A 15,913-nucleotide genomic window follows, 5' to 3' on the forward strand; every position below is an offset into this window, starting at 1 on the left:
CATGTGGAAACATACCCCAGCGGTGTCTTTGTTTCATTACATAAGATCATATAATGTTAACTTCTGATTCTCTTACAGATCTAGACAATACAGCAAAGGCCCTCAGAGCGACACTTAATGACTGGGGATGGGCTGTCGATGAGGCCAAAGTCCAAGGGCCTGGATTGTCTGTCCAATTCTTGGGAGTTATCTGGTTGGGTAAAGACCAAGGTTATGCCAGATGCTGTCATTGATGAAATCCAGGCATATCCCTACCCAGAAACAGTAAAGCAGCTCCAAACCTTTTTGGGCCTCTTGGGGTATTGGCAGGTGTTTATACCTCATTTGGCAACCATACCACACCCCCTTCATGGTTTGACCAAACGGGGCGCTACCTGGGACTGGACCTCCTGACATGGAGAGAGCTTTTACAGCCGCTAAGAGAGCTGTGGCTCAAGCCCAAACCTTGCGGGTCACAGACCCTGCCCTTCCGTACCTACTTACAGTTCAGGAGCAAGAGAAAGGCTTTGATTGGGGTCTATGGAAGATCCATGGGACCTGAAATGTACCGTTGGGTTTCTCGTCCCAGCTCTGGAGAGGAGCTGAGCAGTGATACTTGCTAACTGAGAAACAATTAGCGGCCATTTACGCAGCCCTAGTGGCATGTGAAGCCATCACTGGTCCTGCACCCATAACAGTGCAGTCCACATACCTGGTTGTGGGTTGGCTGTGGTCATGGCTTAAGGCACCCAGGACAGGGGTGGCCCAAAATCCCACACTGACCAAGTGGAGAGCGTATTTGGAGCAAGGGGCCACGTTTAGCTCCAGTCCTCTATCCTAGCTGGGCCCGGTAGCCTTCCAGGTGGATAAGGAAGAAGCACTTCCTGAGTACTTCATAGAGAAGCCCAGCCCATACAGGCAGGGAAGGGAAACCACCTGTCTCTGCAGGGACATGGTACATGGATGGCTCCTATTAGGGACAGGCACCCACATGGACTGCAGTGGCGTTACAACCAGAGATGGAGGAGTTCTGGTATGAAATTGGCCCAGGTCAAAGTAACCAGTAGGCTGAACTCTGGGCCATCTGGTTAGTGTTCATGCACGAGGTAGGGGCCATGCATGTCTCTACTGACAGCTGGGTAGTGTTCTGAGGCTTAACCCTGTGGCTGACCCGCTGGGTTAGCTCAAGGTTGGATGATAGGACACCACCCACTGTGGGGGCATGCTGTTTGGGAGGATATTTGGTCTCAGGGTAAGAACCAAGAGGATCTACCATGTCCAGGCTATAGGCCATCCCTCTCCCCTGGAAATGATGCAGCAGATGCTTTGGTGCAAGTCTGTACCACTCGGTCCCTTTCCCTCTTGGTGGTGCAGGACTCCACCAGGGGCCCTTGGTTATATCGGAAACTAGGGCATGTAGGCCCACAAACCAAGTACCATGTGGCACAACGCTGGGGCATACCTCTGACAGTGGCTAATGCCACAGAGGCTGTTCAGTCATGTCCCCAATGCACAAGTAACCACCCTCATTAGCGGCGACTGCCTACTCAACCTGGGCAGGTTGAGAGGGGGTTATTCCTGCTACAGGTGTGGCAAGTGGATTACGTAGGGCCACTTTCCCAAGCTGCGGGTAAATGGTGCCTTTTTACAGTGGTCAATACTGCCACTGGTTTGGGATTTGCATGGCCTACTCCCACCGCCTCACAACAGGACACTATACGTGCCCTGGAGCAGCTGAGTGCTGTGTATGGGCAACCCCTCACCATTTGGAGCGACCAAGGAACTCCTTTTCTGGACAGCAGTTTCAGCATTGGGCAAAAGAGCAGGACATAGTGTGTCAATTACACATCCCATATTGCCTGCAGGTCACTGGTATCATGGAACACTTTAACGGGTTACTGAAAGAGAAACTCCAAGCCCTAGGGGGGGACAAACCCATGGAAACAATGGGCATCCCGAGTGCCACTTGCACTGCATCTCTTGAGCAAACAGCCACAGAATACCAGCCGGTAACCGCTAGATTGGGTGGTAGAAGGGTTGCTGTGAATGCCCTCAAGGTGATAACAGGGTTGAGACAGCCCCAAGATTTGCCCCAGGTACAGCAGGGAGCTTTGCTCCTGCCAACCCGGGAGGCTCTGGCTGAAGGCCAGATGAAAACGTGGACTTGGCCATAGAAGACTGTTGTTTCCCGGGATCCCTGGGTTGCAACAGTATCCTTGCCTGGGCCCATGTCTTTGCCTGGGTACACAACATCGACCAATGTTGGGTGTGTACTGAGTTCCCCATGGAAGCTGCAGAAGGTATTCCATGGCAAATAACACCAGCAACAACTGCGAATTAGACCTGGTTACACTCTTGGAATACAACCAAGAACTGGAACTTGCGCCGGGAAGCAGTAGACACCCTTTCACGGTAGGACCACCGCAATGCCCCACCCCTACTGGGCTACACAGTGGACAATGGGTGGGGATAGTTAACCAGGAACATGCCGAGTTGTTGGAACAGGCCCCTTTTTGTATAGAGCAGATGCAGGCTGTCCCAAACTGCACTACGGGGTAGACCCCAAAGGAATTATGTGCCAATGTAATGAAGGTAGAACACCCAGGCATCTGGTGGGATGGGAGTGACACACGGGCACCAAACCTACAGACATTCTCCCCGCTGGGTACTTATGGATTTGTGGGCATTATGGGTGGCCATACCTCCCGGCCCATTGGACAGGCTGCTGCACATGGGGTCGCCCTTATATAGCAGGAAGAATCCTAGACATGCTTCCGCAGGGACCCCAGAATGAAGACATGTTATACCACCAGTGGCACTGCTGACGGACAGCATGGTGGTTTTACCCACTAGCCCTTTTTCTCCCGGGGGCTGGAACCATATATGTTGAGCTTCAAGCAGAGGCCTTAGCAGAGCACACTGACCAAGTCCTGAATGCTACCAGGGCAGCATTGTCTCTGTTGCTAAATGAAGCCACCCAAATGCGGAAAGTCATTTTGCAAAATCGTATGGCCCTTGATTTATTAACAGCATCACAGGGCAGTACTTGTGCCCTTCTACCTATAGAATGTTGTGTCTATATACCTGACTACCAAGAGCAAGTGCAGGACGCACTGAAAGAAATGGACGCACAAGTCCAAGCAATACATGCGCTGCCTGAGTGGTCTCCTGGTGGTCTCGTCTGGGCTCCACCTGGTGCTGGGTGGTAGCCATAGTGACTTTGTTGACCAGTACCCTTCTAGTCCTGTGCTGTGCTTTGTATTGTTGCTGTGGCCTTTGGGACCAGGGTTTGGCTCTTACAGGAAGGGCACGGTCCCAAACCCTGTAGGGGTGGAGTGTGGGGGCACAGGTGTTAGGGGCTCCCATGGTGAGGAAACATTTACAGGTTTTGGGAACCAGCAGCCCTGGCCCTTTCCCCAGGATGAGGCAGCAAGAAAAACAACTGTTATAAATGTGTTTTACTTTGGTAACCACAAAGTAAAAGCCTACAGTAAACACACAAAGAAGAAAAAGGAAGGAATCAAACAATACCACTACACATAATCTAATCACAAAGAAAGAGGGCAGAAGAGGAGGAAAGGAACGAAGGAATTACAAAACAACCAGAAAACAATGAACAAAATGGCAATAGGAAGTCCATTACTATCAATAATTACCATAAATGTAAATGGACTACATACAATAAAAAATATAGAGTGGCTGAATAGATTATGAAAACAAGGCAACTATATGCTGCCTACAAGAGATTCACTTCAGCTTAAGGGACCCAAATAGACTGAAAGTAAAGGGATGGAAAAAGATATTCCATGCAAACTGAACCAAGAGAAAGCAGGGATAGCTATACTTATATCAGACATAGCAGACTTTAAGCCAAAGACTATAAGAGACAAAGAAAGTCAGTCATTATACAATATAATGATAAAGGGTCAATGCATAAAAAGGATATAATATTTGTAAATATTTATGCATGTAATAAGGAAGCAATTAATGCATAGAAAAAATATTAATAGATCTGAAGGGAGATAGACAGCTATACAATAATAGCATGGGGCTACAATACCCCACTTTCAACAATAGAGAGATAATCCAGATGGGAAATCAATAAACATTGGACTAAACCTACATGTTATACCTGATTAACCTAACAGACATATACAGAAACTTCCATCCAAAAGCAACAGAACATACATTTTTCTGAAGCACATAGAGAAAATTTCCAGGATAGCCACAAATAAGTTTTAATAAATTTAAGAATATTGAAATTATATCAAGCATCTTTCCTGACCAAAATGGTATGAAACTAGAAATCACACAAAAAAGGAAAATTCATAAATGTCAACGTGCTCCTGAACAACCAATATATAAAAGAAGAAATCAAAAAGGGAATTAAAAAAGAAAAACTCTTGAGAGAAAGGAAAATAGAAATACAACATACTAAAACTTATGAGATGCAGCAAAAGCACTTCTAAATGGGAAGTTTATAGCAATAAATGTCTACATTAAGAAAAAAAAAAGATCTTAAATAAACAACCTAACTTATACCTTAAAGAACCAGAAAAAGAACAACGATCTAAGCCCAGAGTTAGCAGAAAGAAGGAGACAAGAAAGATGAGTGGGGAAATAAATAAAACAGAGACTAAAAAGTCAATTAAAAAACCAATGAAACTAAGAACATGGTTTTTTTGCAAAAATAAATGAAATTGAAAAACCTTACACTAGCCTCTAAAAGAAAAAAAGATAGAGAACTCAAATAAATATATAACAAGAAATGAAAAAAGAGACATTACAACTGATAACTCAGAAATACAAAGGATCATACAAGGCTACATCAACAAATTGGACAACCTAGAAGAAATGGATTAATTCCTAGAAACATACAATCTACCACAACTGAATCATGAAGACACAAAAAATCTGAACAGACCCTTTACTAGTAAGAAGGCTGAATCAGTAACTCCCAACCAAAAAAGGTCCAGTATCAGATAGCTTGGTGCATTCTATAAAACACTTAAAGGAGAATTAGTGCCAATCCCTCTCAAACTCTTCCCAAACAATTAAAGAGGAGGGAACATTTACACAATCTCATATTATGAAGCCAGCATTACTCTGATACCAAAGCCAGACAAAGACACTACAACAAACTAAGCTACAGGCCAATATCCCTGACAAACATACATGCAAAAATCATCAACAAAATATTAGCAAACCAAATTCAGCAATACATTAAAAATATCATATACCACAACCAAGTGGCATTTATTCCAGGGGTCCTTGGATGGCACAACATGTACATCAACCAGTGTGATACACCACATCAACAAAATGAAGGATAAAAATAATATGATCGCCTCTATCAATGCAGAAAGAGCATTTGAAAAAATTCAATATCCTTTCATGATAGAAACTCTCAACAAACTGAGTACAGAGGAAATAAACCTCATCATAGTAAAGGCCATATATACTAACCACGGCTAACAACATATTCAATGGTTAAACGCTGAAAGCTTTACTTCCATGATCAGGAACAAGACAAGGACGCCCACTTGTACTATTTTTATGCAATATAGTACTGGAAGCCTGAGCCAGAGCAATCAGCCAAGGAAAAGAAATGAAAGGTATCCAAATTGGAAAGGAATAATTAAGATTGTCTTAATTGGAGATGATTTGATATTATATATAGAAAACCCTAAAGACTCCACACAAAAACAAACAAACAAAAAAAAACTGTTAGAACTATTCAACAAATTCAGTAAAGTTGCAGGATATAAAACTAATACATGAAAATCACTTACATTTCTATACACCAACAACAATATCAGAAAGAGAAAAACAATCCATTTATGACAGCATCAAAAACAAATAAGTACTTAGGGATAAATTTAACCGAGGAGGCAAACTATCTCAACACTGAAAACTGTTAAGACGCTGATGAAAGAAATTGAAGAAGACACAAATAAATGGAAAGATACTCTGTGCTCATAGACTAGGACAATAAATTTTATTAAAATGTCCATATTACCCAATGCAATCTACAGATTAAAAGCAATTTCTATCAAAATTCCAATGGTATTCTTCTCAGAAATAGAAAAATCAATCCTAAAATTTGTATAAAATGAAAAACATCCTGGATAGCCAAAGCAACCACAAGAAAGAACAAATTCAGAGCCATCACACTTTCTGATTTCAAATTCTATCACAAAGCTATAGTAATCAAAAAAGTATGGTGCTAGTATATAAGACAGATATGCATATAAGGTCAATTAATTTTTGATAAAAGAGTCAAGAATATACATTGTAAAAAGGATAACTTCTTCAAGAAATGGTATTTGGAAAACTAGATAGCCGCATGCAAAAGAATGAATCTGGACACCTATCTTAAACCAGACACAAAAATCAACTCCAAATGGTAAACACTTAAACAAAAGAACTGAAACCATAAATCTCCTAGAATACAAAAGGGGTAAGCTTCTTGACACTGGTCTTGGCTATGTAGCCGTCTATCAAATTATCACACTGTATACTTTAAATATCTTAGAATAGTTTTGGTCAATTATACCTCAGTAAAGATGAAAAACATATCTAATCCTGCAGTAACTAAAACAGTATGACTTGACATTACTGCACGAAACAGAACCACAGGTCAAATGAGCAGTGGCCTACAATTATATGAGCTTTATTTTTCAAAAACAATTTTTGCCTATCTCCTTTTACTGTCACAGTATTCCCTTAAAAAGTGGAGGCCCCAATTCCTGTACAGTCAGGATGACACTGATCACTTGCTAACAGTAGTTTGCCATCTGCCCCCCTCCCACACTCTCAGGAGGCTGGCTGACTTCCCCAGGCCGCACCACCCAGGCTTCTTCACCCTCCAGCTTCCTCTTGGGTTTGACCAGTATAGAAGATCAGTGGTCAAAGGCAGGGAAAGAGAGTGGGCCAGTGTACTTACCACCTGCCCCATCCCACTGGGCTGCTGCTCTGGCAGTAGTGCCTTCTGCCAAGGTCACGGCAGCCCTAGAGGGCAGCCCCTCTTCCAGTGCTCCAATTCCCTGCCCACTACCCCGTACCCCCAAGGTCTAGTACCACAGACCCTTCCCTGCCCCTTCAGACCAGGGTAGGGATGGCGCCCCAATGATGCTCTTCCATGGGTGCCCCACAATCACTTGTTGGTTCCCTAAATCCTACCCACCCTTCTATAAAAAGTGCCCTCCAAAATTCCTTTCATTTTTATGCTTTTTCCTGTTGTGGTCCTGATAATGCTTGCCCACCAAAATCTTACAGTAAATTAATGGTACAACCAGGATAAAACAGCTTCCTTAGATTAAGTTATGTCTCTCTTTAGAACTCAGTCTCTCCCACATGCAAACTGGAATGTCAACCTCTTTAGAGCATGTCCTCAATAATTTGGTGATTTCTACTAACCCAGTGGCTCTCAACTGACATTTCTGATTGTCATGATGTGGAGAAGAGGGCGTATACCAGGAATGCTGCTAAACATCCTATATGCACAGGACAGCCCCCATAACAAAGAGTTATCCACTCCAAATATCAGGAGTGCCAAGGTTGAGAAACTGGATTACTCATCTTGCAGAATGAAATCACAGCCATGACCGACCTTCCTCCTCTTTCCTCCTCTCTAAAATGCTCTTACAGGTGCCTATAACCATTGCCCAAAGCCAGGCCAGAATTATGGAGAAGGATTAAGGAGAGGGTGACCTTCTTGGATGGGGCCAGGTGCTGACCTGAGAGGACCAAGGGTAAAGGTAAAAGGGATCCTCACCTCCAGATTGGATTTCCCTTCCATGGGGGGAGTTGGATGTTTTAGGACCTATGAAGGAAAATGAAATGACTCCATGAGACAAAAGTCTGGAAATACATGCATCAAAGTATTAACAGTGATTATGTCTTTGAATGGTGAAATTTTTAGTGATTTAGGTTCTTTTTGCCTATCTGTATAGTTAAATTTTTGCTATACAGGTTAACATTTGTATAAAAAATTAAAACTCTATGGGCCAGCCGAGTGGTGTGTTGGTTAAGAGCTGACTTGGGTCGCCAGAGGGCCCCGGTTCGGATCCCACATATAAGGGCCAGTGACACTGCCCTCTACAGCTAAGATGCTGAACAACAGCTCAACCTGGAGCTGGGCTGCCATGAGTCGCCGGCGATGGCGTAGGCTGCAGCCCCTGCTGCAGTGGGTTGCCTTGGGCTACCATGTGTAGCCAGCAGCCAGCGTGAGCAGCCAGCAGCCGCAGTGAGCGGCCGTCCAGAAGCCGGCGACTGATCTGCCTCTCCCGGGAAGAGTGCAATGATGGTACTAACTTGGGCCAGTAAAGCAACGGCCTCCACAACTAGACTGAAGAACAAAACGACAGCAACTTGTCTGTTCCCCTTCCCCCAATTCCCCAGGGCTGTTTCCATCCCCTAGTTCCCCAATTAAAAAAAAAATTAAAACTCTAAAAAAGGTTATAAATTATGCCATATTCACTGACTCCATCCATCCCAGCCCCAATTCCAAAATGAATAGACTTTTACATGACACTATACCAGGGTGCTGTAATAATGAAACCCACAGAAAACAGTCTTTATAGCTGATTATCAGGAAAAGCTCTGCTTCTTTCAAGGCCATTAATATTTGAGGGATGAATGAATGAAATCACTACTATGACTTATTTTCAAGTGATAAGAACTACATAACTGACCAAGTTTACTCTCCTAGAAACAAATCTGAGAATCAACTACAAACAATATAGGCCTGCACTGTCATACAATGTAGCCACTAGATACATGAGGCTGCTTAAATAACAGATAATTAAAAATATATAAAACATTTCCAATATCACAGTTTTTTTGGACAGCACTGACACACTTTCTTTCCCTCCTTCCCCAATTACCATCTGTTCTTACAATGTCTCTGCTCCCAATATCTACTTAAATTTATTTTACATTATTTGTTACTATTCTACGGTTCTGTTGTAAGCTACCTTAATTCCTTTGTGAAACACTTCAGGTATCAGTACTTTGAAATATCTGTGTATAAAACTCTGTTGTTGCTGGGAGTTCAATATTTTTTAGAGTGCCCTTAATTCATGTAAACCCTCACATCATCTATGAAATACGAAATATTTTCCACTTTCCAAAGAGGAAGGTGCGGTCAGTAGAAGTTAAGTGTCTTGTACAGGACTGGTACTAGAGGAGCAGAATCCAAAAGCCCTGGCACGCCCTCAGATGCCCAGGGCCCAGCGCACCCTAAGTTGGCGATGTCCCCATAGAACCATGGGCTCAAGCCCGACCGCCTAGATTACGTACGCCACACACGGATGTAGCAACTGAGTTAGGTGTACATAAAAACCGAAATCAAGAACATTTTGTAAACGAAATACAGATTTAATTTTTAAAATAGTTTGCCTTTTGTTTACTTGCGAAAGGACCCCCGGGAGGAGCGCTTCGTGACCGCCGGCCCCCCAGGCCCGGGCTGGGCGAGGTGGGCGGAGCCCCCGCAGGCAGAGCTGCGCTGCGCCGGGTACTCCAGGCCCAGGCTAGCCGGCGCCTAGCGGGCGCGACTCCCGCTGGCAACCAGAGGGGTTTATAATAGCCGCAGGCGACCCCCACGCTCCTGCACTGGCCTTACCTGCCCGTGGTCACAAAGCTCAAGCTCTTCCGGTAGCCTTCAGGCGTCGTTACCAGCCCTGCGCACTGGGCGGGAGCAGCCCAGGATTGGCCGCCTGACTGGAGGAGGTGGGGCGCGCCGGGCGCGGAAGTGCACGAAGGAGGAAGCTGCGGTCCTGTAAGAGGAGTGAATTCCGTCTCACTTAGTCTCTTGGAGGGATGGCAGCAATCTGCTGCTCAGGGGACTCCCAGGGCTGGCTTTGAATGTGCCAAGGCCCTTGGGTACAGCTGTGCCCCTGCGCTGTTCCGGCAGCTTGCTTGGCAGCGCAAGTAACAGTGGCCGTGTTAAACAAAAGAATTTTAACTTCCAGTGCTGAAAGTGTTTTTAAAAGAGAGGGTGCATTAGGCCATTGCTAGAACAAACAAACAAACAAACAGAAAAAAGGGGTCTGGGTCATGGAGTCTAAACTACCAGGAGCAAGGCTAGGGTAGAAAAGACAACATGTCCTACATCTAAGAATTTTGCGAGCGTTTTTTTATACATCAAGTAGCAGGGAGAAAGATGTAAGCGTTTCTGAAGGAATTGACATTAGCTATAGACAAAGGGGATGGGAGAAGGTGAATCCAGACTACAATAGCTCTGAGACAGGGGCAGCAAAGTTGGCCACAAGGTCCACAGAACAGTCGGTAAAGCTCATGTTAAAATAACAAGCGGAAAATAAAACTGAAAGAAACAAAGGAACAAGACAAACAAAAACTCAGAGACAACAGTATAGTTGTTACCAGAGGGTAAGGGAGAAGAGGGGTGGTAGATGAGGGTAAAAGGGATCAAATATATGGTGATGGAAGGAGAACTGACTGGGTGGTGAACACACAATGTTATATATAGATGATGTATTACAGAATTGTACACCCGAAACCTATTAACTTTACTAACAGTTGTCACCCCAATAAGTTTTAATTAAAAATAATAATAGCAAGCAGAGGCGCCTGGGGTTCCATGGCACCTGACTATTCTCTCTCTTTTGGATAATCCCAGACATAGTCATCTGGAAATTAATCCTAAATGTTAACATATACAAGAATGTGAGCAGTCTTTTGCCAGAGCTGGTCCACAGCTAATAATAGGCTAACCATTCTCTTTCTTTCACCCTCCAGCTACTGTAGTTTTATTAATAATTTAGAGCATCTCAGAATTATTTTCTTGTCTGGCACTTGCCAACTGGAAGGAGGTAGTCCATAGGCCCAAGCTCTGGGGCCTGTGGAGGTGTCAGGGGTCCTTACAGTGTGCTCTGCCCAGAGTAGGGGGTCATGGCAGCCTTCTCCTCCACCCCACTCCAACCACTTGAAAACTGCTGGGTAATTTTTGGGTTAGTAGCCGGTGGCCCCTACTGAACAGGCAGTAGAAGCTGCTTTTTGGTTTGGTTTGGTTTGGTTTGTATTTATTTTTCTTTGCTTTGTATGTGTCATAAAATACACAGCAAAATTTACCATCTTAGCCATTTTTAAGTGTGCAATTCGGTGGTATAAAATATATCCACATTATTGTGAAAAAAATCACCACTAACCCCATAACTCTTTTCATTTGAAACTGAAACTATTTAAGCAGAGTTTCATTAGGCAATAAATCCCCATTATCCTTTGCCTTCAGCTCCTGGCAAACACCATTACTTTCCATCTTTATCTTTTGACTACTCTAAGTCCCTTATATTAGTGGAATCATACAGTGTTTGTCTTTTTGTGACTGGCTTATTTTATTTAGCATAATGACCTTAAGGTTCACCCATATTGTAGCTTATTGTATGTCCTTCCTTTTTAAGGCTGAACAATATTCCACTGTATGTATTATCCACTTTTTGTTTACCCATTCATCCATTGATGAACACTTGAGCTGTTTCATGGTTTAACAATTGTGAATAACGCTGCTATGAACATGGGTGTACAAATATCTCTTTGAGACCCTGATTACAATTATTTTAGATATATACTCAGAAGTGGAATTGCTGGATTATACATGGTAAGACAATTAAGTTCACAAACTTGCCACTGTGTGCTTACATTGGCAGCACTGTGCAAACAGTTCAGTAAGGTTTCATAACCTTGGTATATCAGTGTCTCACAGCTGTTTTGTGTTGATCTGTGGTGGTATCTTGCTGAGTGGCATTCGTTATTATTGTTTTTTTGTGTGTGCTGTTCCGAGACTGTCTGAGCTTGAGTTAGAGCAAACAAGAAACATTAAATTTCTTGTTAAACTTGGCAAGAGTGGAAGTGAAATCAGGAACATGTTAGTCCAAGTTTATATGGATAATGCCATGAAGAAAACAGCAATGTACAAATAGATTAAATGTTTTTCTGAGGGAAGAGAACACATCACTGATGAAGAGAGGTCAGGGCAGTCAGTAAGGAGCAGAACTGAGGAAAACATTGCAAAAATTTGTTGAATTGTGCATCAAAATCACCAGCTGACTGCAAGAAGCATAGCAGACCAAATAAACATCGGTAGAAAAATACTTAGGAAACTCTAAACTGAAAATCTTGGCATGAGAAAGGTGTGTGTAAAAATGGTCCTGAAGGAGCTCTTGCATCATGACAATGCACCAGCTCACAAAGCACTGTCTGTGAGGGAGTTTTTAGCCAGTAAACAAATAACTGCATTGGGACACCCTTCCTACTTATCTGCTCTGGCCCCCAATGACCTCTTTCTTTACCCAAAGATAAAGGAAATATTGAAAGGAAGATATTTTTATGACATTCAAGACGTCAAGGGTAATACAAAGACTGCTCTGATGGCCATTCCAGAAAAAGAATTCCAAAATTTCTTTAAAGGGTGGACTAGGTGCTGGCCTTGGTGCATAGATTCCCAAGGGGAGTACTTTGAAGGTGACTGCAGTGATATTCAGCCATGAGGTATGTAGCACTTTTTCTAGGATGAGTTCATGAACCTAATTGTCAGACCTCATATGGTAATTGTATTTTTAATTATTTGAGAAACTATCATACTGTTTTCCATAGTGACTATTCATTTTACATTTCCACCAATTCTTCACAAGGGTCCCAATTTTCTCCACATTCTTGGCAATACTCATTTTTTGCTTTCTTCATAGTACCCATCCTAATGGGTGTGAAGAGGTATCTCATTGTAGTTTTGATCTGCATTTCCCTAATGATTGGTGTTGTTGAACATCTTTTCATGTGTCTATTGGCCATCAGTATCTCTTCTTTGAAGAAATATCTATTCAAGTTATTTTCTGATTTTGGGGTCATGTTTGGGTTTTTGTTTTTGAATTTCAGGAATTCTCTATATATACTGGATATTAATTCTTTATTAGATATATGATTTGCAAATATTTTCTCCTATTTGGGGGTTGCCTTTTTACTCTGTTGATAATGTCTTCTGATGAACAAAATGTTTAATGTTCATGAAATCTAATTTATCTATTTTTTCTTTTATTACTTGTGTGTTTGGTGTTATATCCAAGAAGTCATTGCTTAATTCAATTTCATGAAATGTTTTCTTTTAGGAGTTGTATTGTTTTAGGTCTTACATTTAAGTCCTTGATCCATTTTGAGTTAATGTTTGTATGTGGTGTTTGGTAAGGGTTCAACTTCATTCTTTTGCATGTGGATATCCAGTTTTCCCAGGAACATTTGTTGAACTGACTGTCCTTTCTCCATTGAATGGTCTTGGGACACTTGCCAAAATCATTTGACCACATGCAAGGGTTTATTTTAGGGTTCCTTATTTAGGGTACCTATTTTGATTACTGTAGCTTTCTAATAAGTTTTGAAATCAGGAAGTGAGTATCCTTCACTTTTGTTCTTTTTGAGATTGTTTTGATAGTTCAGAGTCCTTGAAATTTCATATGAATTTTAAGATGGGTTTTTGCTATTTCTGAAAAAACAAAACAAAAATCATTGGGATTTTTGGAGGGATTGTTTTGAATCTGTAGATTACTTTAGGTAATATTGATATTTTAACAATATTAAGTCTTTCAATTCATAAACATGGGATGTGTTTCCATTTATTTATGTCTTCTTTAATTTCAGCAATGTTTTGTAGTGTTCATTATATAAATCTTTCACCTTGGTTAAGTTAATTCCTAGTATTTTATTCTTTTTGATGCTATTATAAACGGAATTATTTTTGTAATTTTTTAAAGACTGTTTATTGTTAGTGTATAGAAATGCAACTGATTTTTGTGTGTTGGCTTCGTATCCTGTTACCTAGCTGAATTCATTTATTAGTTCTAAAAGCTTTTTCCCCCTGTGGAGTCCATAGGGTTTTCTACATATTAGATCCTATTGTCTGCAAACAGAGATAATTTTACTTTTCCCCTTCTAATTTGTATGACTTTTATTTCTTTTTCTTGCTTAATTACACTGGCTAGAGCTTTCAGTACTATATTCAATAGAAGTGATGAAAGTGGTCATCCTTGCCTAGTTCCTGGTTTTAGAGGAAAAGCCTTCATTCTTTCGCCATTGAGTGTGATGTTTTTCACATATGGCTTTTATTATGATGAGGAAGTTTCCTTCTATTACTAGATTATCATGGAAGGGTGTTGAATTTTGTCAAATGTTTTTCCTGCATCAACTGAAATGATTTTTCCCCCCTGTAGATGTGGAGTATTACATTGATTGATTTTCCTATGTTGAACCATCCCACTTGGTCATGGTGTATAATCCTCTTAATATGCTGCTAAATTTTATTTCCTAGTATTTTGATGAGTATTTTTGCATGAATTTTCATAAGAGATATTGATCTGTAGGGGTTTTTTTTAATATACTGTCTTTGTCTGGCTTTACCATCATGGCAATACTGACCATCATCATACAATGAGTTAGGAGGTAGTCTCTCCTCTTCAACTTTTTGGAAAATTTCAGAAGGATAGGTATTAATTCTTCTTTAAATGTTTTGTAGATTCACCAGTGAAGCCATCAGTTTCAGGGCTTTTCTTTGTAGGGAGATTTTTTATTACTGATTCAATCTCCTTATTAGTTATAGATCTATTGTTCATATTTTCTAATTCTTCATGATTTACTCTTGGCAGGCTTCTAGGAATTTGTTGATTTAATCTAGGTTATCCAATGCAGTGGTATACAATTGTTTATAGTACTGTCTTATAATCCTTTTTATTTATGTAGAATCAATAGTAATATTCCAACTTCATTTCTGATTTTAGTAATTTGAGCCTTCTTTTTTTTTCTAAATCCATCTAGCTAAAGTTTTGTCAATGTTGCTGATCTTTTTGAAGAACCAACTTTTAATGTCATTGATTTTATCTATTGTTTTTCTATTCTCTATTTCTTTTATCTTAATCTTTATTATTTCCCTTCTGCTAGCTTTGAGTTTAGTTTGTTCTTTTTTGGATCCTTGGGTTGTAAAGTTAGTTTGTTGATTTGAAATTTTTCTTGTTTTTAATGTAAGCATTTACAGATATGAATTTTCCCCTTAGCATTGCTTTTGCTGTGTCCCATAAGTTGTTGTATGTTTTGGTTTTGTTTTCATTTATCTCTATATATTTTCTAATTCCCCTTATATTTTATTCTTTGATCTGTTATGTGATTAAAGATGTCTAATTTCCACAGTTCCAGTTTTCCTTTTGTTATTGATTCCAACCTTCATCTCTTGTGGTCAGAGATGATGCTTTGTATGATACCTATCTTTTTAAATTTATTGAGAATTAATTCTGGCCTAATATATGGTCTATCCTGGAAAATGTCCAGTGGGCACTTGTGAATAATGTGTACTGTGTTGTTGTTGACTAGAGTGTTCTGTGTATGTCTATTAGATTTAGTAGTTTATTGTGTCATTTAACTCGTCTATTTCCTTAAGTATATCCTGTCTGTTTTTTTTCTATTTATTATTGTGAATGGGGTATTGAAATCTTCAACTATTATTGTGGAACTATCTGTTTCTTCTATTCTGTCATATTTTCCTTCATGTATTTTGATGGTCTGCCACTAGGTGTCTAAATGTTTGTAATTCATATATCTTCTTGCTGTATTTACATTTTTATTAATATATAATGTCCTTTGTCTCTTGTAACATTTTTTTATTTAGTCTTTTTGTCTGATATTATTATAGCCGCATCTGCTCTCTTTTGGTTACTATTTGCATTGACTATCTTTCTATCACTTCACTTTCAACCTGTTTGTGTCTTTGGATTTCAAGTGAGTCTCTTGTAGACAGCATATAGTTGGATCATGAATTTTCATCCATATTGCCAATCTGTCTTTTGATTGGACAGTTTAATCCATTTACATTTAAAGTAATTATTGATAATGAGGGACTTACTTCTGTAGTTGTACTATTTTTTTCTGTATGCCTTAC

At 40.7% G+C, this 15,913-nt stretch overlaps 1 protein-coding gene across 5 annotated transcripts in view; it reads right to left on the reverse strand.

The window, feature by feature from the left end:
- Positions 1 to 9,744, reverse strand: part of BLVRA (biliverdin reductase A) — a 92,278-nt gene extending 82,534 nt beyond the window's left edge. Inside the window, exons 1-2 of one of the 5 annotated variants that reach the window (XM_019630837.1) lie at positions 9,605 to 9,734; positions 7,757 to 7,804 (exon numbers count right to left, since the gene is read on the reverse strand). In XM_019630837.1, the coding sequence (XP_019486382.1) occupies positions 7,757 to 7,780 (24 nt within the window). In that variant the 5' untranslated portion in view covers positions 7,781 to 7,804; positions 9,605 to 9,734. Of the gene's footprint in view, positions 1 to 7,756; positions 7,805 to 9,604 lie in introns of those variants that run through there. The other 4 variants (XM_019630836.1, XM_019630839.1, XM_019630840.1 and 1 more) reach the window with 4 other exon arrangements.
- Positions 9,745 to 15,913: the final 6,169 nt, after the last annotated feature.

The sequence above is a fragment of the Hipposideros armiger genome, unplaced genomic scaffold, assembly GCF_001890085.2.
Source record: "Hipposideros armiger isolate ML-2016 unplaced genomic scaffold, ASM189008v1 scaffold_953, whole genome shotgun sequence".
In the NCBI taxonomy this organism is placed as follows: domain Eukaryota; kingdom Metazoa; phylum Chordata; class Mammalia; order Chiroptera; family Hipposideridae; genus Hipposideros; species Hipposideros armiger.